At 41.6% G+C, this 22,581-nt stretch overlaps 1 protein-coding gene and 3 long non-coding RNA genes across 8 annotated transcripts; 3 read left to right on the forward strand and 1 right to left on the reverse strand.

Moving 5' to 3' along the window:
* Nucleotides 1-1,827: 1,827 nt before the first annotated feature.
* LOC120671151 (MORC family CW-type zinc finger protein 3-like) lies at nt 1,828-11,284 on the reverse strand. Of its 4 annotated transcripts, none has more exons than XM_039951416.1 (18): nt 11,200-11,284; nt 9,886-9,948; nt 8,930-9,011; nt 8,479-8,629; nt 7,989-8,133; nt 7,295-7,688; nt 6,565-6,748; nt 5,818-5,919; nt 5,406-5,741; nt 4,910-4,993; nt 4,669-4,827; nt 4,397-4,480; nt 4,149-4,286; nt 3,762-3,874; nt 3,027-3,228; nt 2,847-2,928; nt 2,412-2,528; nt 1,828-2,250 (listed from the first exon to the last, which is right to left on the reverse strand). In XM_039951416.1, exons 2-17 carry the CDS (start codon nt 9,932-9,934, stop codon nt 2,431-2,433), a joined length of 2,403 nt encoding a protein of 800 aa, XP_039807350.1. In that variant the 5' UTR covers nt 9,935-9,948; nt 11,200-11,284; the 3' UTR covers nt 1,828-2,250; nt 2,412-2,430. The 4 variants fall into 4 exon arrangements, with proteins under 4 accessions (XP_039807350.1, XP_039807351.1, XP_039807348.1 ...); XM_039951417.1 differs by having other exon boundaries at nt 8,930-9,024; nt 11,200-11,218; XM_039951414.1 differs by lacking the exon at nt 11,200-11,284 and adding an exon at nt 10,178-10,911.
* A 2,430-nt stretch (nt 11,285-13,714) lies between these two features.
* Nucleotides 13,715-15,095, forward strand: LOC120670928. Of its 2 annotated transcripts, none has more exons than XR_005673441.1 (3): nt 13,715-14,772; nt 14,873-14,992; nt 15,085-15,095. It is a non-coding gene; the product is annotated as an uncharacterized LOC120670928 (long non-coding RNA). The 2 variants fall into 2 exon arrangements; XR_005673442.1 differs by having other exon boundaries at nt 14,665-14,752.
* Nucleotides 15,096-15,604: 509 nt separating this feature from the next.
* On the forward strand, nt 15,605-16,993 carry LOC120670271. The gene is made up of 2 exons (XR_005673177.1): nt 15,605-15,890; nt 16,807-16,993. It is a non-coding gene; the product is annotated as an uncharacterized LOC120670271 (long non-coding RNA).
* A 1,010-nt stretch (nt 16,994-18,003) lies between these two features.
* LOC120670272 lies at nt 18,004-18,812 on the forward strand. The gene is made up of 4 exons (XR_005673178.1): nt 18,004-18,263; nt 18,349-18,539; nt 18,636-18,713; nt 18,794-18,812. It is a non-coding gene; the product is annotated as an uncharacterized LOC120670272 (long non-coding RNA).
* Nucleotides 18,813-22,581: the final 3,769 nt, after the last annotated feature.

Below are 22,581 nucleotides of genomic sequence, written 5' to 3' on the forward strand. Positions count from 1 at the left end.
AGTGAAAAGGCCTTTCCGTTTTGCAAAAATAAACCTGCAGTCTAACTTATTGGTCTACTACCCCTATTTTTTATTTTATTACATGTTGTATTGGATTTGTCCTGAAAACATATCCAACTTTAACTAAATTTATAGAAAAGTATAACAATATCTATACTAGCAAATATATGCACAATTGGAGTATATTCCATTTTGCAAAAATCAACCTGCAGTCTAACTTATTCGTCTACTCCCTTTATTTTTTTTACATGTCCTATTAGGTTTGTCCTAAATCAAATCTGTCCAACTTTGATTAAATTTATAGAAAAGTATGACTATATCTATACTATTAAATATATGCACAATCAAAATCTATTTCATTTTTTCTTTTAAAAAAATATATTCCATTTTGCAAAAGATCAACCTGCAGTCTAACTTATCCGTCTACTTCCTCTGTTTTTTACATGTTGTATTAGATTTACCTAAGTTGAACCTATCCAACTTTGACTAAATTTATAGAAAAGTATCACAATACCTATACTAAGTATGAACAATCAAAATATGCAAAAATCAACACACTGTCTAACTTATCCATCTACTCCCACTATTTTTTTAATATCGTATTGGGTTTGTCCTAAGTCCTCTGTCAAACTTTGACTAAATTTATAGAAAAGTATAACAATATCTATATTGCTAAATATATGCACAATCAAAACATAGAGAAAATAACTTTCCATTTTGCAAAAATAAACCCGTAGTCATTTCGCTATATTTTGCCCTTATATCCTTAACCCGCAACTGTTCAAGTGCAATTTCCTCTTTTTTGTTTCTTCTTGCACAAATTTTTGTTCAACCTCAATTTTGCATGATGGTAGATTTTTGCGTGTTCTATCTATTCATATTTTTGGATGAATTTTTTATGTACAAATTTAAATATAATTAAATTTGGTAACGTGGTAACTCCTAAAGGCACGATAACACTGGATATGTTCTCCACCAGCATGCACTTCTTTCATGCATGCTTCATCCATCCCAAGAACAAGCAGCCAGCTCCACCAGGTAGCTTCCTATCTTCTTTTTTCCACCGAAGCAACACCAACTGCAGAGACTCCCTGTGTTCCGATAGAAATCAAATTGCAACCCAATCCAATCTCTAGCAGTAGCAACCCTCAAATCGTCTTGGCTCCTCGTGCCACTTCCGTGCGAATGCATGTGAATTTAACAGTAGAGTTACCTTCAAATGGAAACTTTCTTGATTATTTTTTCTCATGTGAAGATGTATCACTCACAAACTCGGAAGCGCAGATCATTTTTACAACTTAGATGATTCCACATGTATTAAGTATTACCTGTATTATTATATGCATATTAAGCTCATTTGGAACTCAGTTGCAGAGTCAATTTTCATTTCACGTCACTCCTCAATTAAGCGTACACCAATAGATCAATATATAATTGAAACAAACTGCCCTTTGTTGTGCAAAGGACAGATCTGAAATGTGCATTCGTTTTATGATGGGGCATGCAAAGCGCGCCTAATGTTCTAGTTATATTAATAAGAATTGTTAAGAGAAACCACCTTGTTCGCTAAGAGGATCTAGAAATTCTCATGTTAATTATAAAAAAAAGATTTGTGCCATTGGATTTTATGAAATCTAGCAGTCTAAACTAACTCAAGAGTCCTTATCATATAAGGTTAATAAATAGCTTATGTCGGATTTTAAAAAAAGGAAAATTAGGAAATGATCAAAGAGTCTATGCTGAATACGATGAGTAACAAATAGCAAAATTCAGAATAAGTAAAATAAGTAAAATAGGACTTAACTAAAGAGTCTATGTCCAATACAATTAGCAAATAGCTACTCAGAATTATAAAAATAAAAAATTAGTGTTAAATGCCAAATCTGAATACAACATATCACCCTTGAATGCAACGGGAAGTTCCGGCATGAGGGCGACAAAGTTTAAGGCCCTAACAGTTACGACAGGAGCACTCTGCGCACCAAAATAATCCGCCCTTCTTAACCCCTCCAACATTGCAGGCTCACAGGCCAGCTATACACACATTCACCGCCTGAAGCTGAACATTTTGAGAACGAGGAACACCTACTTACAAACAAACAGCTAATCAACCACTAAACTTTTTACAAACACACCTATGTAGCACGTGCAAATTCTACTGCACAAGAACAATTGGATTATACTGCTGCAGCGCTCCTCCAAAAGTTGGTCGCATGCATCGGTCTCGAAGTCCAAAGAAGCATATACCCTCTGGCGTTAAAACAGAGGCATCACTGATTTAGTGAACAAGAGGCATTATACTGCCAAAATGATATCAGAGAAATTCTAGAGAGACAAAGCATAGTGATCATTACTGATTTACTGCCTAAAGCCTATGTGTGGGGTAAAAAGGAAAAGGACAGAATGGTTACCATGTATTTTTCAATTCCATCAGCATTTGTAAATCTTCGCAGGCCCCCTTCTTAGCCTCTTTAAAGCAGGGCGAGGTGCACCATCATCTGTTTGTGAGAACCCACCTTCAAGATCATCTGAAAGGGGTATTTTAGTTCATGCAAGAAAAACAATTAAAATTGAGCTCTTTTACAATGATTGTAAAGTACCAATGGGTACTTTCAGGTACTTTTACGTTGAACTTTTTTCTAGCCGTTGATCTATGGAAAGTATTTATAAAAATTAAATTAAATTAGAATTCAGTCCCACTTTTTGGTACTTGGTCCCACATTTTGGAAGTACCAGGTATTTTATCCTAGGTACTTCCTACCTTCACCACCGTAGTCCTATTTTTTCAATCATTGTAAAATTTCTCATTAAAATTACAAGGAATCTCAGCTATACAATGTTCTTACCATCGCTGTCGTCCTTCGGCTTTGATGGGGTGCCACTTGAAGATTTACTTCGCTTGTTGACCTCTTGGGTACCCCGGACATTCTGTGTACAGAATGTGATTAAGCTGTTTGTTTCCATGGCTTTGATCTTTGAGAAAGGGAGCGGAAATGTATCATATACTTTGGGGTTTATACAGTTACCTTCGTGTCTCCATCATCTTGAGTAATCCTCTCAGCCTTGAGATTCTCGGGCCTCATTTCCTTCTTTGGTCTCTCTCCTTGCCGGGCAGTCTTATTGTGTTCATCATGGGCAGATCTCTTCTCACCAATCACGATGACACCACGTCCCATTTGTTGCTCTGGAACCTCACATTTCCCATTGAAGGGTGGCATGTAGCAGAACCTGAGAGTGAGAATATCAGTGCTTAAAACCTATTGATAATTTGATAATATATGTACATAAACAGGTGAACCAATGTGCCTTAGCAAAACAACATCATAAACTCTCCCATCTAGAAAATAGTTTGAACTGATCAATGAACTAATGAAGTGAGATCCCATTATTTAGCATATGGGTACTAAAACTGCTACATGAACATTTATCCAGTATGGTGAGAAGCCAACAAGATGATCATCATTAATAAAGTCATCTAGTGTGATTACATTTAAAATCAATAATTATCCATAGAGCGTTGGGTCGCAGTAGCTCGGGAGTGCGCAATGGTAAAACTACCGCATATGGATACAACATAGTATATGACTAAAGAGAGCATAATTGCCTGGTTAACATGTGAAGTAAGATCGCTGCTAATAAAAATAACGGCTCCTGTACACTTAGCATATCAATCAGTTGCCTCATTGCAGCAAAGAAGGGCACAGCACTAAAATCACGACTTTATTAGGTATGAAACTCCTTTATGATTGCCTGATACAAACCATTCCTCCGGAAGAGAGTCTGTATTGAAGCCTGCATTCAACATTCTCCACTTACGACAGCTGTAGCACTGAACCCATTCACAATCAGGCTTGTGACGCTCATCCCCTTTTCTCTGGATGAAGAAAGTTAACTAGAGTGAACACTTCCAAAAAGAGTGCATATAATCTTTTCAGAATAACATAAAATAAACAACAATGAGAACTTGGTCCCCATATAACATGCAAATTTAGCTCCTAACGTCAAGGGAAGAAACAAAGGCTGGAAAGAAACTCTCCATCCCTGCCCCTGCTATGCTCGTTCTATACTAATATGAACATTTAGCACTTCATAGCCTGGTGTGATTGAGCAGCAACACACATTGTAGTAAACAAAATCATAATCCATACCAACTCGAGATTGTCAAAATGTGTGTCCCAGTATTCATCCAATTTCCTGCCGAGCCACTCCTCCAGTTTAGCATACATTTCACAATCTTGAAATCCCTGTTTACTATTCAAAACCCAAGAATTACCATCTCCATCATCCTGCAAAAGAATAGAGAAGTTAATTCCATGGACTAAACGAAAGGACAACTGAATTTCTCGCACTGAAAACAAAAAAAAGGTATAGGAAAGCCATGGTGTTTGAAGCTTACAATGAGATTTGTGATATCTACAACTCCTATTACTCCACGTCCCATGTCAGCACTATGTTTTTGGCCTCCAACCCGTTTGTAAGACTGAGAACGAAATACATGATCAAAAGTACAACAAAACAAATATTTACAGCTAAAACTTGGACATGAAAAGGTCAATGTAATTCCTGCAAAGTTGTTAAATCCAACATGTATTTCCATGCTCAAGCTACAATTCCCTCGTCAACTCTAATCTAGAAGGCAGAGCAGTAAACCAGAATAGATAATCTCACCTCAATAAGACGACCATGCCAATATAAGAAAATTCCACAATTTGTTCTGTCCCATTCTACCTTGCTCCTTCCCAGAGTCAACAGAATAGTCCTTCCCATAATTTCGCCAGAAATAACAGATGTCTTGTTAAGGGTCTTTGCCAAAGGACGGCTTTTGACCTGCCAAGTACAAAACCCAACGAATGAAAACAGGAATATAGATGCACTGTGATATAGAAAGAAATGACACAAGAATATTTACCAAAGACCCTTGGACAGATATCTTCATCCGAGGATTCAGGAACATAACTTCCAAATAGGACTGAAGAGAATAGTCCAACATGACCTATGAATACAATCCATAAAAGAAGTGATCCAATGCATGGAAAGAATTGGAAATACAAAATTAAGAACTTGATAACCATGACATGACCGAAGAAAATGGTCAGGGTCCAAATCAGTCATGCAAAAGGTTTAGAGTACTTAATGTGCGAGTGACATGCATCTTCTGCTAATATACGACCAATTAGTTTTTGGACAAAAAGTTTTTCCGCCATCCCATTTTGAGGACACACAGAAATACCTCAGAATCAAACTACCAAAACAAAGCTTACAGGCAGCATACAAAAACATGAAAGCTACAGTATTCCATCAGAAAGCTACAATGAACTTCTGGTTTCTACACAGTGAAATTGAAAATACCTCTCTAAAGTCATTTTCAGTATGGCTGCCTCTTGCCTCAGAGTTACCGAGCATACCTTGTTACTTGTTTGTCCTGGACGTGATCTCACTCTTCTTGAACGAATTAATATGTCTCCACGACCATTGTGCACAGGATTTTCAGAAGACTTGCCAGAATTCCACTCCAAAGTGTAATCGTTACCCCATCTGTCTAAATTCCATATGTAAATTTGTGTCCCGGTACGTTCTTCACCAAATAGGCCTAATTTTTCTCCTATGAAATACTCATTAAAGGAAGAAAACTCCTTAATAGCATTCAGGTTATATTCTGCAGTAGCTTCAGATTGGACACTCAAATCAACTTCCATGTATTGACCTTCCTTTCGATACGCCACCACAGGGATCTCAACATTCTGCAGAAAATTAGCCAATTTATAGATCCTCAATAGAATGTGATATACTAGGGCAAGCAATAAGAACAATACATACATCCTTTCCTTCATTAAAAGACTGAGAAAGAAAGGCCACTGATCTGGATGATGAAGTTTGTGTGAGCACAATTGCATCTTTTCCAAGTTTCATAGCACCAGTCTACATGCAGCATAAAGAAAATAGTAAAGTTAGTAACAACAACAACAATCTTAATACGACATAAGTGTGTATGCAAAATTTTGATTCGCCAATACTGCAGGCATGATTGAAGTACTGTTAACACTAGAACTAGGAAGGATGCCTACGAATCCTGAACCAGGAACTCTGAACTAATGGAACTAATATCCATTTGATCTTAAAAGTATTAGATCTAAACAATGTGCATTTTCATTCATGAAAGCATTTATGGCAGAAATGACTAGGTGTATTGTATATATCAACTTGGAGGTAACACTGGCAGAAAACAAAAAACTAGCAACAACAATGATGAATTGATTGTAGATCTCTATCATAGTCATTGCAGAATGAACAGAGCGTCTAGGGCTATTGAATAACATAAAAACAAATTCACAGCATCACATGAATAAGTGCTTCAGATAAAACTATTTCAGTTGTCACCATACCAATGTAACATATTGCATTCATTATTGGGGGTTGGATATTTCAAGTATTTGAAGGACATCTAAAGCATAGATCTCATCAACAATGAGGATAGAATAAGAGTGCAATCTAACCCTGTGACTATGAGTAGAAATACTGAAATAGAGGAAGATGCAGCTATTCTACCAACTGAGAGGTGTCTACCTTAAATCCAATCCCAAATCTCCCAATCTGATCCTCTCGATGATCAGTAGGTCGTTTGTGACCAAAAGAGATCATTCTCATCAAATCAGCATAAGTCATTCCATGTCCGTCATCAATTACAGATAAAACAGGAATTTTCCTTTGTGCTTTCTTTGAAAATAAAGATTCGACAGAAATATTCAACCTTCCATAGCGATAAACAATAAGAAATAAGAAACAAGTAGTTAGCATGATCAATGAGGAATAACTGAAATAAGTGCATAAACTGTGTAACATATCTTGCAAAAGGATTCTTAGAACTACAAAAAGAAGGGTGACACTACTATGACTTTTAATCTGTGATCTACAGTTCAATTTTTCTGTTCAGAGAATTTAACTTTTTTTCTTTGAAAATATCAACCAACTGTGGAACTTTCTTAGGACCACATGAGAATATTTTATTATTAAAATTGTTAAATGTTTTCTTAGCTCGATTTCATGATACAACACAACACACCATATCAGATTGCAACCTGGACCTAAAATGATTGCAAAAATAAAAATCACCACATTAGGTGTTGGTGTATATGTGAGCCCATGTATAGAGGCCCATCTAGAGGCCCATGTATAGAGGCCCATCTAGAGGCCCATGTATAGGAACTACATATCCCACCCTTCTAGGGTTTGGAAGAATACAATTCATTATTCTCTCCTACATTAGGATTACAGCATCCTGAAGATATGAGCATACCTAAATGCACCGGCATCTCTGGAGTTGTCAATGAGCTCGGCTATTGCTCCAAATATCCAGCCAGCATGTGTCTGACTAAGTGTTCGCAGATAACTAGGGTCTGCAACGATGAAATTTTTTGTAGGAGAAGCCATTCTCTTTTTTACTACTGGATTCAAAACTCTAGGGCTGTCTTCAACGGACTCGCGTGGTGAGGATTCTGGAACTGGTGTATGGAGTTCTGTGACATGTGGATTACGATGCTTAGGTGAAGTTTCCATCCCCTTGGGATCCGGCCCACTATCACAAATCTCCTCTTTAAAGTATGGTGGCTTAGAGTTCCTTGAGCCATATTGGACTTCACTCTTGTATGACCTCTTTGAAGAATTCACTGCAGCACCATTCACATGTCTCCCTGTTGTCATGATAATTAAGAAAGAATGGTCAACTGGAAAATTTGAATGATCAAAATTCAAAGAATATATGGTATATTGTGTTGCATATCATGAACTTCAAGCATGTAGAACCCAACACCATGAAATGGGGAAGTAAACAAAAGATAGCTCAATAGTGCAATCTTTAGGAAATGGCATGATATCATCCACACAAACTGGTGATGATGAAATCGAGATTATTGAATATACCCATGTAGGGCTAGTGAATTATCTCAGCATAAAGAGTTGTTTTCAAGAGATAGCATAGCAAAACCCCTCACCAGACGTTACTGCGATCTGATTGCAATCTCCAGGGCCATTTTGTCCACACTCGTACAAAAGCACCGCATGTGAAAAATTTGAGCATTCGTCGGATTGAGGAGGAAGTATGTGGAAGGTTGAGGACCCACATCTTGCAATAGCAGCCTTGAGAAGCAAAACAAGAACAGATTTACTAGCTTATGTGACAAAAAAAAATACAGCACATAAACCTGCCTACAGTGTTTTAGATGATTGAACTGAAAATCCCGAGAACATCGAGCCCATCTCCCACCTTCCCTTATCTTTCTTAATCCAGATGTCCCAGCTAATATACACTTTTTGTAGCAACTTAGCTACTTACATCACACCAAAAAAAAAGTGAGAACTCCCTCCCAAGATAGCAAGTCGGTTGATCCTAACCCCGACCCCAAGTTTTCAAGAGATTAATTAAAGATACCAAAAGCTACCTGCTTATTCAGTATAATTATGGACAGTGCAAAAAATATTTACCTTTTTATTATCCGATAGGAAGCGCGTGAACTTTCCCCATTCAGTTTTTTGACGGCCATCTTCGGGATCAGGAAGCAGTGAAAAGGTTGGGAGGTCCCTCTTCTGGTATGCTTTAATCGGCATAAATGAAATAATTGACCAAATAGATGGCCTGAAAAAGGAAAGCATAGTTGTGATTTTATGGAGCATATACATCAAGACATGAAAAGAACAGACACATAATGCTTCCATGAAATTAAAAAAAAACAATAAAGTGGATGGAGCTAGTGCTGAACACATAGACAACAGTGTTACAGTTAAACGGTCAAAAGGCCACCCATCCACAGTTAAGTGATGTGCGATAGTATGTTACATAAACATGAACCATTCCATTTGTTTCACCGAAAGTTTGGTCCAAGTATACAAAGTACTTAATAATATAACTAATTGGTCAGAAAAAATCTCAACTTACACTTCTATGGGAAGATCACAAACTTTGGTGCGGCATATGTTCTTACAATCCTTTTGCAGCAACACATAATGCAAGCTTCCACCTAACATAAGAAACTATATTCTTCAGGTCAAATCTTGCCAAATTTATTCTGCAATATAAATATATAATTGGATAGCAAGACAAAAAAGGAAATAAAGTTCAAGTTTAAGAAAAACTACACAGATTGGAATGAAAAGTTTCATGGACAGCATGTGTTCACGAGAGAATTTGGACCATTACAAAGTCCATGCTCACAATCAATCCATGAGCAAAGTACATGGCTACAGCTTACAACCATGGTTTTAAATAGCGGACTATGGCAAATAGAGGCATACTTTTTCCCGAGACTAAGAGGCTATAGTGGAGGCTATAGCGGGCTAAGGCAAATAGCGGTTTACTACTAAATCATGAAAAATACAAGTAATAGATGCACAAAAACATAGTAATTAGCGAATTTCATAAACATAAATATGTTTCTAGAGCTACGGGAACATTACTTAAGTTGACAATACAACAAAATTCATAATCAAATATTCAGCTGTCCAAAAGACCAAAACAGTAGCACTGAGCTAAGGATAAGGCTATAGCGGCGCTAAAGCAACGCCATTTAGCGCAGCTATAGCCCAATTTAGCGTCCATAGCTGCCATAGTGGCACAAATACAAATAGCGTTGCGGGAAACCTCTAAAAAGGCTACAGCGGGGTTATAGCCCGCTATTTAAAACCATACTTGCAACTGGATTGCACAAAGTATATCTGGTAAATTATCAAAACTACAGTGCAGTTCATACAGAAGATACGCTGTAATATGTACATTTTAGGAGTACAACTAGACTTGGTACGATCTCATCAAAAATTTGATGGATAACCCAATTTATAAAAAAAACTGTGATTATTTCATTATAACAAACTGACAATTATCAGTGACACTCGTACCTCGATTTTCATGTTGTTGCTCATTCAAATCAAATGTCACACTTCCCATCGTTTCGACTTCACCTGCTTAAATAGAATTAGCATTGGAGTGAGAATCAATTATACTCTAAGATAAGATAATGCCCTTCCGATAAAAGAAAATTAAGATAATACACCTACATCTAACTCAACTGAAATCTAGGCTGTGTATTGCCCTGAATTACAGATCTTCAAAGTTGAAAACAGAATGAAGGTAAAATATAAAGCATTGCTAGACAAGAGGCATACAAAGCATAAACAGGTCCAGAACTACCATAAACATGTAGCATAATTACTCCTCCTGGATCATGTCAGCAGGGCAGTTGATGTGTTTTCCTTTTCATAACACATGGAGCCACCAAACCTAGCCCTAGAAGTTCGACCGCAGAATCCCAAAAATCAAAACTGACACAAACGCAAGCAGGAAAATCATAGTGAAGCGCCAACTTAGATGCCCATGCCCATACTCCAAGGTAACATGCATCAAAATGGAACATATTGCGAGACAACCAACAACTCTGAAATTCGGCAGTCCCACCCCCAGGTGCACCCCCAATGCACAACCCAAGGTCTCAAATAAGGCCAAAAGGCCGTGAACCACCAAACACCCTCCTAATGCAACTACAAGTCTACAGCATTCCACAAATTCCACCAACAGCGCGTCAGGATCAGCGCAAAACACTCGGAATCGCGGGAAAAGGAGCGGAAAACCCTGCCGCTTATTGCTTCGATTCCAACCCCAGTGTCCACCGACGAAACACAACCGTCAACCAAATAAACCACGAGCACCAACTTATAATGCACCAAGTAAACATGGAAATCAAGGCAAATCACTCTCACGAGGCGGAGCGCCTCAAGGACACCGCAATCATTTCATGTGTCGCAACGGAAACGCGGATATTAGCGGATTATTTTAGAGCGGGAACCAGCCCCCGATCACACGATAAACATCACGCAAGCAAAGTACTGTGACATAGAGGGGAAAGCCACCGAACCCCGCACAGAAAACCCCCGCTAGCAGGCCACAAAACCCCACACCCAAACAGGACCAGCGAGCAAGCGGCGCGACAGGCACACCACGCACGCGGCGCCGCAGAGCGGCCGAGCGGAGCACCAGCGCGCGCCGCGGGGGAGGGCACCCCGCCCTGACAAGGAGGGGAAACCCCCACCCCAAGCACCCCGCGCCCACGAGCACCCGCGGGGCAACAAAATGAAATCCACGGCGCGGGTGCCGCCGCGAGAGGACGGGACGGGGACTAGGAGAGCGGGACCGGAGCTAGGGGGTTGGGGCATTACCCGGCGGAGGAGGCGGAGGCGGAAGCGGAAGCGGAGGCGACGCGCGGCGAGTGGGTTTGCAGTGGGAGAGCGAGGTGCGTGCAAGGTTAACCTAACCGTTGGAAACCGGTCCGGTTTGACCGGTTACCGGTTAAACCGGTCCGGTTCCGGTTTCGGCCGGTACCCAACCGGTCAAAATTCAAATTTTAAATTTGAATTCAAAAAATGAAAAATTCCCAAAAAATTTCTAAAAATACTTCAAGGTGTGATGAATCTAATGGTGTCAAATTTTCTTAAAAATTCATTAATTTAGTATAGTTTGTGGGAATTTAAAGTTAAATCAAAAAAGAAAAAGAAAAAAAATGGGCCGGCCCATGAAGGCCCACCGATCAAACCGGTCAAACCGGCCGGTAAACCGGTCAAACCGATCGGTAAACCGGTCAAACCGGCCGGTAAACCGGTTGCACGGGAGCTTTTGAATTTCAAACCGGTCAAACCGACCGGTAAACCGGTAAAACCGGCCGGTAAACCGGTCGGAACCAGTTACATGGGAGTTTTGAATTTATTTGAATTTAGATTTGAATTCAACCGGTTTCCACCGGTTACCGGCCTAACCGGTCCGATAAACCGGTACCGGAGGGCGGCGGTTAGGCCGGTCCGGTCGGATTTTAAAACCCTGGGTGCGTGCTGGCGATACGGAGGGAGACGGAGCGGCGGTTGCTGCCAGGCTGGCCGGCCACGGTATAATATACGGCGGTGAGTGACGGAATTGCCCTCGGTGTTGGCGGTAATCCACGGATCACTGCCATCGGCTGCCTCTGTTGCAGGTATCCCCGTGTGCTCTCTTTCACGGTCGGGGGGAGGGGGCGCCCTGAATTTTTTTTGCTCGTTTTCACTGCATTCGGCAGGTGATATAGCACTCTAGCGCTACACTGAATCCCTCTCACATCTCTCCAATTCCAGCCACCAGGTAGGTAATAGTATTTTTCTCTCACACCATTCCAGCTCCAGCCTCCAGCTCCAGTCTGCCGAACATAGTGTTTCTCTGCTAGGAGCACCTGCAAAGGTACTTGTGCCCATCATGGCCTTTGTTGTTTTGGCCTTGTTTGATTTTGTAAGAATAGTACGTTTTTCGTAAAAAGAATCTCGCATGTATAAAGTACTAAATAAAATCTATTTGTAAAATTCTTTTAGGAATAGGTGTAATTTTTCGCGACGAATCTAATAACGATGATTTGCTACAATGATGCTAGAGTAACCATCCTCTAATCGCATGGTCAAAGACCTTATTAGATTCTTCAGGGTCACTAGCGCGGGGTTCTGAAATTAGTTTTGTAAACTGGGTTTATTTGACACCGTAATTAGCAATCAAAATAACACGAGCACAAAACCAAACAAGACCTTTACCTGGGCCCATCGGGCTTCTGGTGAGGAATCTTTCGGCGTCGGCCATCATTGCCCTCAACAGGACCAATCCACTGGGAGACCAGCATGGAGCATGTATTGGTATACGAAAAATCGATTTTGTGGACTTCGTATACACATGCAAAAATAAGGCTAGGGAATTAAGATGACTGCACACATGACGGCACCGTTTGCTAATTAACCTCGCTCTCTTTTGTTCCACGATTGGAGCAGTTATTGTCCCTCTTCCGGCATTCTTCATGGCCCGATTAGAGAAGGACTAGTCGCACCCTACGACTACGAGCACTTTTTTTAAGTAAGACTACGGTCACTTGAAATAATTGAATCGGCTATTTATGAGTATGCGTCAATGTATGTGTATGTATTTGAGCATCAACGCCTGCACTGTGTTTCGCAAGTAAGAAAAATAATAAGCAGTTATGTTTTTTTTTTTTTGATATTGATAATCATAGGTATGGTAAAGCTGACCAGATAGAGTGTGGAACTGTGGATGCATAGCAAATCATATGAATTTAAGAAAATCAAAACAACTGAGTTAAAACGGATGGAGTGTTGACTAAGGATATCGGGTCGTGCATATCTTTCTCTAAACTTAACTTTAACTAGATTTTCTTTTTAAGTAAAATTTTCATCCAAATTCTCCTAATTGGTCTAATAATAAGAGGAAGAGTGGACCCAAGCAGGGACAGTGGCCAGTCCATGGGATGCATAAAACCGAGTTACATTGCTTATCGGTCCACATTTAGGCCATATTTAGTTTGTGAAAAGATTGGATTTGAGTGCTGTAGCACTTTTGCTATTATTTGATAATTAATATCTAATCATGGACTAATCTATATTCTATATTATAAGAATCCATCGAATTTGAAACATTTTTTTACTAAAATTAGCCTCTATATCCACTTCACATATCTCTATTTTGAGGTCTATATGTAAGCTCGGAAAGTTTGACAGGAACTAAGCAGACTGGAAACGTTGCCTCCGCCAGTGCAATCGCGAGGGCGGGCCCGCTGATGACGCTACTTTTTTCACCGGAATTTTTCCAACCCGTGCGTGTACGCACCTCCAGTCCCGCCCGTCAATCATGCCGCCTGCCACATCTTATCGCCGCCCCACGCCATCGCGCATCCCCCAGACGCCGCCTCCCTCCTCGCGGCCCGCATCCACCTCGCGACACCGCCTCCCCGCGAGTCCGCGACCCCGCCGTGACCCCAGCCTCGACGGCGTGCTGCCGGTTCTCACGCGCCCCACCGTAGAGCGCGGTGGCGGCGCCCTTCTTCCCGCGCACGCCGCCGGCCTCGAGGAGGGAGACCAGCAGCAGGACGGCTCCCGCGCAGCCGATGGCAGCCGTGGTGGCGCCGTCGAGCTGGGCCACCACCCTCGCCTTCGATCCCTCTGCGCCGCGGATCGGCCACCGAGCCTGTTCTCCGCGCCGACGCCGAGCGCCCGGCCGCCGAACCAGCACCCTCATCCTCCCTCTGCGCACGGCCGCCGAGCCTGCTTTCCGCGCCCGGCCGCCGAACCACTATCCTCGTCGTCCCTCTGCGCCGCGGATCGCCACCCAGCCCGTCCTCTGCTTCCGCATTGGATCCCTCGCGACGTGACGCCGAGCGTCGCCGCGTCCGGGCGCCGAGCCAGTGTACGCACCGACGCCGAGCGTCTTCCCCTTCCGTGATTGCAGCCGACGGCCACGAGGAAGAGGTTGGCCTTCCGTGATTGCAGTCGGCGGCCTTTCGTGATTTTCTTCTATAGACCATCGTGATTTCCTTGGTTTCCTTGATCCAGCCCGCCGGTGGCCGCCCCATCCGCCTTCTCCCCTCGAGCTGAAGCAATTATATACGGCGGGTGGGCGTACCGGCCGGCACAGCTGTGGTTCCTCTGCCAAATCCGCGCGCGGGGAGGTTGTGACCGGCATGGGAGCTCCCCGCGTCCCCCCGCCTCCGCGGAGGCCGAACCGCAGCAGGCAAGTTGTTTCCCTCCGTGCTTGCCCATTTATGCTTTTCCGTTTGGCTGGAGCCGGAAGTGAGTTGTTAACTCGTAAGCTTTTCGAGTGAATGCGCAGGAGAAGGTTGCCAAGGCAGGCGGGACCAGTGATAAGGAGGAGGTCGGGCGGGCCACGTGGATGCTGCTACGCACCATTGCAACTCAGGTGCTCGATCTTTTGCCTCTGTGAGTAGCATAACGAAGCCAAATCAGTTTGTCATTTACTTTTGAAGATGTTTTCTGGTTCACATTATGGATTATGGACAAACTGTAAATGGAGGGCCAGGTACTGCTAATCCACGGACGACAGGGATCTTGGTTTGTCCGGAAGACCGCTCTAGACGCCGTCACTGTCGGCGATCGGTCATTCGCGGTTGATGGCATCCTCGAAGATAGGGCCTGGCAGGTATATGAGGAACCTGACCCCATTACACTGTGGAGCTTGGCCCAATTGTGCGCGATCCTGAACGGACTTTGTGAATTGGTGGTTGTTTGCAGGCCGATTCGTTGTTGTGTTGCACATGATCGAGAATGCCCTGGCCGGATTCAACACGTCCCTCATCTGCTACAACCAGGTACTGCTAATCCACGGAGTCGGTTTCCTATTTCTCTTTTCTTCAGTAGGCAATGCCGCAATGCTAGAGGGAAACATTCGGTGGTAGATACACTAATTTCTACTCATACCATATGAAGCTCTCACTGCTCACATGTAAGTTTTTTATGTCTTGTAGGTTTCTTTGGACTTTGTTAAAAGTTTGTATGCAAAGTTCATATATTGGGATGAAGATATGTATGACCTGGGAAATGACACACCTGCCCATGCATCAAAGTAAGTAACCATGCATATTTCTATTGCTAAGCATATGGATAATTGCCCTTTTTTGCTTCGCTAAATCTACCTTCTCACAATAAGTTTCAGCGCAGCAATTACTGAAGACTTGGGGCAGGTTGAATATATTTTGACAAATAATGGGAACATTGACTGATAATAAGATGATCTTTAGAAGATGCTGTGTGAACCAGCCCACTCACTCTTCAGGTAATTCAGTCTTACTCCTTCCTGCATTGTTCTGCAGATTACTACTACCCTTCTTGTTTGTGAGTAAATTTAATCACTATTTTCCTGTTGTGTGCGTATCAGAGACCTTTGGAGAGGATTAATTTCAGGGGATGATGCAAACCATTTATCTAGGAGCATCATACTGTAATTTGGATGCCGCGGGATAATAAGGTGTAGTGGAGTACATGAATGTGAATTAACTACTTCAGACAACACCTTGGCAAGTCACCTTCTATGGTTGCAGGTTCTGATCTATGTTACTCGGATACCAGTACGGGTATCGGATACGATACGTATCAGATACGCAGATACGCACTTCCTCAAAAAACACCGATACGGGAATACGGCTAGAATAATTTAATATTAATAATTTTTATATAAAATATCACACTCTTGAGTGATGAGAGTAGTATTTACATCAAACTAGTAGTATTGTAGTGGCTAGAGTCCTACTCAACTAGAGAGAATCAACTGGCCCTAAAAAAAACCCGAAGAGATCAAGTGCATCTGGACCCCCGCGGCCCCCTCCCTCCCATTCTCTCTCTCTCTCTTTCTCTCTCTCCACGCCTCCTCTGCTCTCGATCTCTCTCCCTCTCCCTCCCTCCTCGCGGCCGGGGCGGCCGGCGCGCTGGCGGCAGGGGCGCCCATCCTCCGGCCACCGCCTCAGGCCACCGCCGCGCCGAGCTGCTTGGGGCTCGACCCCCCCTCCCTCCCTCTCCGGCGAGGGGAGCAGCGCGGCCAGGCTGGGCAGGCCCAGGTCCGGCCGGTAGAGGACGGCGGCTCCACCCACGGGTGGCGGCGGCGGCTCCATCCGCTAGCTAGGTCCCCTTCCTCCCAACGGCGCAGCGGCAGGCCTCCTGCCTCCCTTGCGGCGTGGCCTCCACCGCACCTAACTCCTCCGTCCGCATCCCGCCACCGTTGAGGCCGCCTAGCCGCTCGCCTCCGGCTCGCGCACGGCTGCGCCGCCTCCTCTCTCTCTCGTCTCTCCCTCCCATGGTTTCCCTCTCACATAGGTGTTCCATACGTGTATCCGAGCCAATACGTATCCATATTTTTGAGATACGGCTGAAAACGTATCTGAGGCGTATCCAAGGCGTATCCGTATCCAATACGTGTCAGATACAGATACGCCACTCTCCAGGCGTATCCACGTATCATAGGTTCTGATAGTTCAGTTTATCTACCTTGTGCCGATTGATTGGATATGTTGGATGTAATACATGCTCACATCTCACGTCATCTAATTGTCCCATGAAATTTTAGTGAATTTCGTAATTGCTGTTATGTGCTTGTAATCATTTCATTTTGGCATGAGTACAAATGGATGCTTTGTCCCTTTTGCAATTATGCCATGGCCACTGGTGAAGCAAGTATGCACTCTGCAAATGATTATGAGCTGATAGAAACTGAATCTGTTGTATAAGAGGCATGCACTCTCCTAAACTTTGTAAATGCATTTTTGTTACCGTTAAATAATATGGAATTGTTGGTCCTGCATATGACATCAATTTACCACATAAATTTTGTGTTCTTCATTACTACAATACTACCTCCATATAATTTGTAAAAATTTGGAGACATCTAGATATCTCTTAAGTCAAAAAATTTACTTCAGTATCTATATATGATACCCCTTCATGGGAAAAATTACTTTACTATTTATGTGCTTGTTTACTAACAGGCATTGGTGAGTTTCTATTTGATACCTCTTCAGTATCTCAATATTTCGAGTAATATTGGGAGCTGCTCATCACATCGTAATTTCGAATCATTTCTTTTGGGTTTCCTGTTTCTTTTCTTTCTAGGAACAATTTTGGACAGTATTTTGCACCCATAAATCCCACCTCCGATTCACTTACATCCTTTCTTGTTCAACAATTTGAAACAACAATTTGGTATTTTTCCTTCAGAAACTGAGATTCACTTACATCCTTTCTTGTTCAACAATTTGGTATTTTTCCTTCAGAAACTGAATTTCAAAATATTTTGTTTCCCGCTTTGCCTTCTCAAATTGCTCCCCTATGATTGGTTGTGGGCAAAGCCAGTGGGCATCTATAACAACTCTGTTTTCTCCAACCTCATATGCATTCTGCAGCTTTGACATTACGGTGTAGAATAGGACAAAGGACAAGTGTGATTCTATCCTCAGCCATGGTGCCAAGTATGTATTTGACATAGCTTCAGCCGATTTTTCCTTACTGCATACTACTAGGTTAAATGGGAAGGCCTCCATATTTGATCCAAATTGTTTCTTCCCCTTTCACGTACAGGGCAGCAAGGACATTGTGCGCCCTCCAGTTTGGTCAAATTAGCATTTTGTCTTATGGAATTCTCAATTATTTCGATGCAGCGCAGTTCTTTCTTTCTGATTGTTCAATCTTGTTGTTCAAAACTAATGTACTGTTATAGTAAGATGACAAAGAACCTTAATGATATTCCTAAGTTTTATGTCCACATGGTGATTGCATTGATTAAATGAAAGTAAGGTTGATTGTATGAGAATAAAATTCATAGTGTCCTTCTATTCCATTCTAAATACAAGCCCAATCTCAGCTCTCTATCACCTCGGTGTTATGATCTTGGGCTTAGCGTTCTTCAAAGATTTTGTTCCTCAGAGGTATGATTGACCAGTGATTTGATTTTTCTTTTGTCCATATGGATGAGTGGACATAGATTTATATTAGTTTGCAATTGGGTAACAGGCCACAAGTGGAGAGGGGAAGAAGCTTCCAGTTGACTGAGGAAGATTTGTTTCGTGCTTCCCGAGCTGTGCTTCATGCGACACGCACGTGTATAAAAAATATTTATAATATAAAAATTATAATCAGTTTTGATAAGACCCATTTTGTATTGCGTGCTACAGCCCTTGACAAAGCAGCATACAGTTGTCCAGGTGTGTTATTGACAGTCATTGCAAAAATTAATCTAATTGGAAATTGTTTCCTCAAAAATCTTAATTAAAGTATAATATCCTCTGATGGAGATATAGGGCATCTCTCTGACATTTCCTCGTCTGGTGTGATTATGGGATGATAAAAGCCCATAACAGGCGACCACTTCTGAGCAAGTAAGTTTTCTGCTGCATGCTATTTTCAATGGGTTGGTGTTTTATTATAATGTTACATACTGACTGTCCAAATTTTGGAGGTTGCTGACATGTACCGTGCTAAAAAAATCAACCATGGTTATAACTAGGAGGATGAGGACCTATGCCGGTTCACTGGATTGCCTTGCCGTCTGCAATGACAATTTGGTGTGGAACTGTGGATTGGAATACTTAAATTTCAACAATATTCCCCTTTACAGCATTATAATACAATCTGAGTATTTTGCTTTTGGAGGGTTCCACATATGTTGGTCATTCAAATCTTGGTGCAATGAACCTTTGTTATTTATTAATGAGATTTTTTATAGTAGTTCTATGCATTGCACTTATTTTTAAACAATCTAACTTTAAACACGTGCCTGTGCCTGCGCCTGTGCCTGCGGTGCTGAATGCTTCTGCTATCAGGTAAACAATTCTTGAATGAAGTCAAAACAGGACTAGAGGATACAATCATTCTTAGAGTAGTCCATCCGCATGGGTCAGAACAGGATGAAGAAGAGGATTTCTTCAAAGAACTAAATGACTAGGGAATGAAATGCAATAATGGGAAGTTTTGCCATCAGAACATTTTGTTTTGCTAAATGAAAAAGTCATGTCTACTGCATAGGCATGGCATCAACGGGTATTAAGTTTGTACGCGCTGGCAGATTTGCAGAAAAAATGACAATGTTCTTGTTTGGTCGTTTGCATATAAACATGCACATGGGCATGGTTGATTACTCTTGCATCGTTGCACATGATGGCCTGGTGCCGGTGGCTTATGAACATTGACAACGTCAATTGAGCAGCATGCATCGATGGTGACAGGGCGGCGCGTATTTGAGCAGCAGTGTGGACGGGGGAGGCATGGCTAGCGAGTGGTGGGAAAGCATGCGGCAAGTCTGACATCGCCTGTCGTGGCCTTAGGGAAGAACCCAACTTCACCTCCTACTCGGCAAGAGCTATTTGGAGCATTATTCAGTTTGTTTATAGCGGTCTGGGCATGGCGACCTGCCCTACATGCGGCGCGGCGGAGAGATAAATAGGAGAGTTAGGGGAAGAAAGAGACAAATAGGAGAGACATAAAAAAATAAGTCAGGCATATATATATGCTAAACAGGAAGGTGGAAGTGAAGAATGGCATGTCAACTTTATTCTGGGAAGATCCCTAGATAAAAGACAAACCCCTATGTATTCTTTTCCGTGTCCTGTATGACCTCTGCTTAGACAAATTTGTGTCTGTCCATCAGTTTCTCTCACGGAGTGCTCAGCTACAATTTTCCAGATGGCTACCTCCCTTCTTATTTGACTCCTGGATTAGATTATTAAATGACATTTATGCCTTCCCTTTTGATAATACTAATGATGTGGTTTCCTGAAAAAGGAATACAAAAGGCATTTTCTCTACCAGGTCAGCTTATGACTTCCTTACTTCCAATGATTCTGGCTTGTCCTTCTCACATATTTGGAAAGCTAAGATTCCGCACAGAATTAAAATCTTCATGTGGCTCTTGGAAAATAATGCTATCCTCACCAAAGACAACTTGATTAAGAGAAAATGGTCGGGATCTCCCACCTGCTACTTCTGTCCCTCCCCTGAAAATATAGAGCATCTCTTCTTCCAATGCTCCGTGGCGAAAGTGCTTTGGGGACTTATAGGCATTTGTCTGGGAGCTACCAATATCCCGGAAAACCTCACACAATATAAACTCTGGATTCAGCACTGGTTGCCAATATAAATAAAGCATGTGGTGCCAGGAGGGCATGTGGTGCACACATTTTGCGTCGCTGCGATTTGTTGGGCTATCTGGAAAAAAAGAAATGAAGCATGTTTTGAAAATAAGCTGTTGAGAAACCCGATTGATATTTTGATTTATGCCTGTGCTCTCATGTCTTATTGGGAAGGTCTCTATGGCTCGGATATGCAGAACAAGACCATGGATGGCGTGAAGCTCCTTCTCTCTTGTGCCAACAGAGTGCTGGTTTAACAACAATGTCCGCCGCTGCTGATTGGGCCGCCGCGTTCTCACTTGGAGGATGATGACACCTCTACGGATGAAGCATGAAAACGCTGTGAACACTCACTCCTCTTTGTTCTTTGGGTCATTTTGATCCATGCCACTCCAATTTCTTGAAGTTGGATTTCATGTTCAAAATCATGCCATTGAGTGGCATGATTTTGAACGTGACACCCAATTTCACGGAGTTGTGGTGGCACGAATCGAATTTTCCCTTGTTCTTTTATCTAGCACTCCCATGTTAAACTGGTCTGTTAAAAACTCTACTCGAGGGCGTTTCCTAGTAAGCCTAGGACCCGGGCGATCGGTAGTTGGGTGATATGAAACTTGAAAGTCAAGCCATATCCACCCTGCTTTGAACTTGTACCGATACCCTCTTTCCCTCCTTCCCCCTCCCCCCTCCATCTCTGTTGTATGAACTGCTGGTATTTCCGTTCTTCGTAATGAAAATGGGGATGTCCTCGCTTCAAAAAAAATGTGGGGCCCATTGCCATGTGCCAAAAATAGACTTTATCCTATCTTATACATACCATTTATCTATTTTTATAATTCTATATTTTCATATTTCAAATATTTTATCTATTTTTACCACAATTGAGATCTCGTTGTTTGTTTTCACCATATATAGTTTTTCAAAAATACTTGTTGCAACTAAAATTTAATATGGTTATTTTTTTGCAACATTGTTCTTCAGACACGTGCGATGTCGCACGTGCACCCTACTAGTTAGACTTAAAAGATTCGTCTCGTTATTTACAGTTGAACTGTGTAATTAGCTTTTTTTTTCAATTATATTTAGTGCTTCATGCATGTGTTTGAAGATTCGATGTGACGAGTACTGTAGGAAGATTTTTGGGAACTAAACAGGGCCTTATGAAATTGGTTATAGGTCCACGAGTTACAATGACTAGTCCATAGGATGTATAAGACCGATAAGTCTTTATAATAAGCAATGTGGTATGTCCATGGGATAAGCAGGGACATTGACTCATGATCTCTTAATAATAAATTTCATTTCTCTTCTCTCCACCTATTACACCCTTCATCTATTATGAAATACTATCATCTTCATTCCAACACAAATTTGATAGTGTCTATTTCATTGGATTTCACATTAAAACTGACTCTTACATGAGACATAGTTTCTACCCCCTCTATTATCTCTCTCATTTATTTTAGTGTCACATAAACTAAAAATACTATTTAGCAGTGCAATTATTGTCATAGAAACTATCCTACCTGGAGGGTTGTAAATGCCCTTTAAAAAAGTGGATGGTTTCCTTTATATTATTAGGCCAGTCTAGCCGGAGTGTCATTCAAGTTTCATCCACATTTAATAAGCTGCCACATAGGCATTTTTGATGATGTGGCACCATATTTAAGAAAAAAAAATAAATTTTATGGAGATGAAACTCTACTGGCACATTTACCAACTCACAATGAGTCATGGAATTAAATGTTTATATATGAAACTATAGAATGAAACTATGCATTGAGAGTGGTTGTTACATTCAAGTTTCATTGCATTTTATATGATGTGGCATTCTTAGAAACAATGCTATGAAACTCTCTATTGAGACTGGCTTTAGATGTATATGCTTTCTTATTTCTTTTCATTAAATTTGTACCATATAATACACTAGATGGATATTAATATGTTGTCTTTTCTCTCTCCTCATTAAATTTACCATACTATCTCCTAGATGTATATCCTGCTATTTTTTTGTTCCGGCTGGAAAGAGTGCATAGACTGTTTCATCTATAGAGATATGTTTTGTTTTCTTTAGAACATCTCCAGCAGATTTAATATAATAGATACGTATCCCTAAAAA

Source organism: Panicum virgatum, chromosome 4N (genome assembly GCF_016808335.1).
Source record: "Panicum virgatum strain AP13 chromosome 4N, P.virgatum_v5, whole genome shotgun sequence".
Classification (NCBI taxonomy): Eukaryota; Viridiplantae; Streptophyta; class Magnoliopsida; order Poales; family Poaceae; genus Panicum; species Panicum virgatum.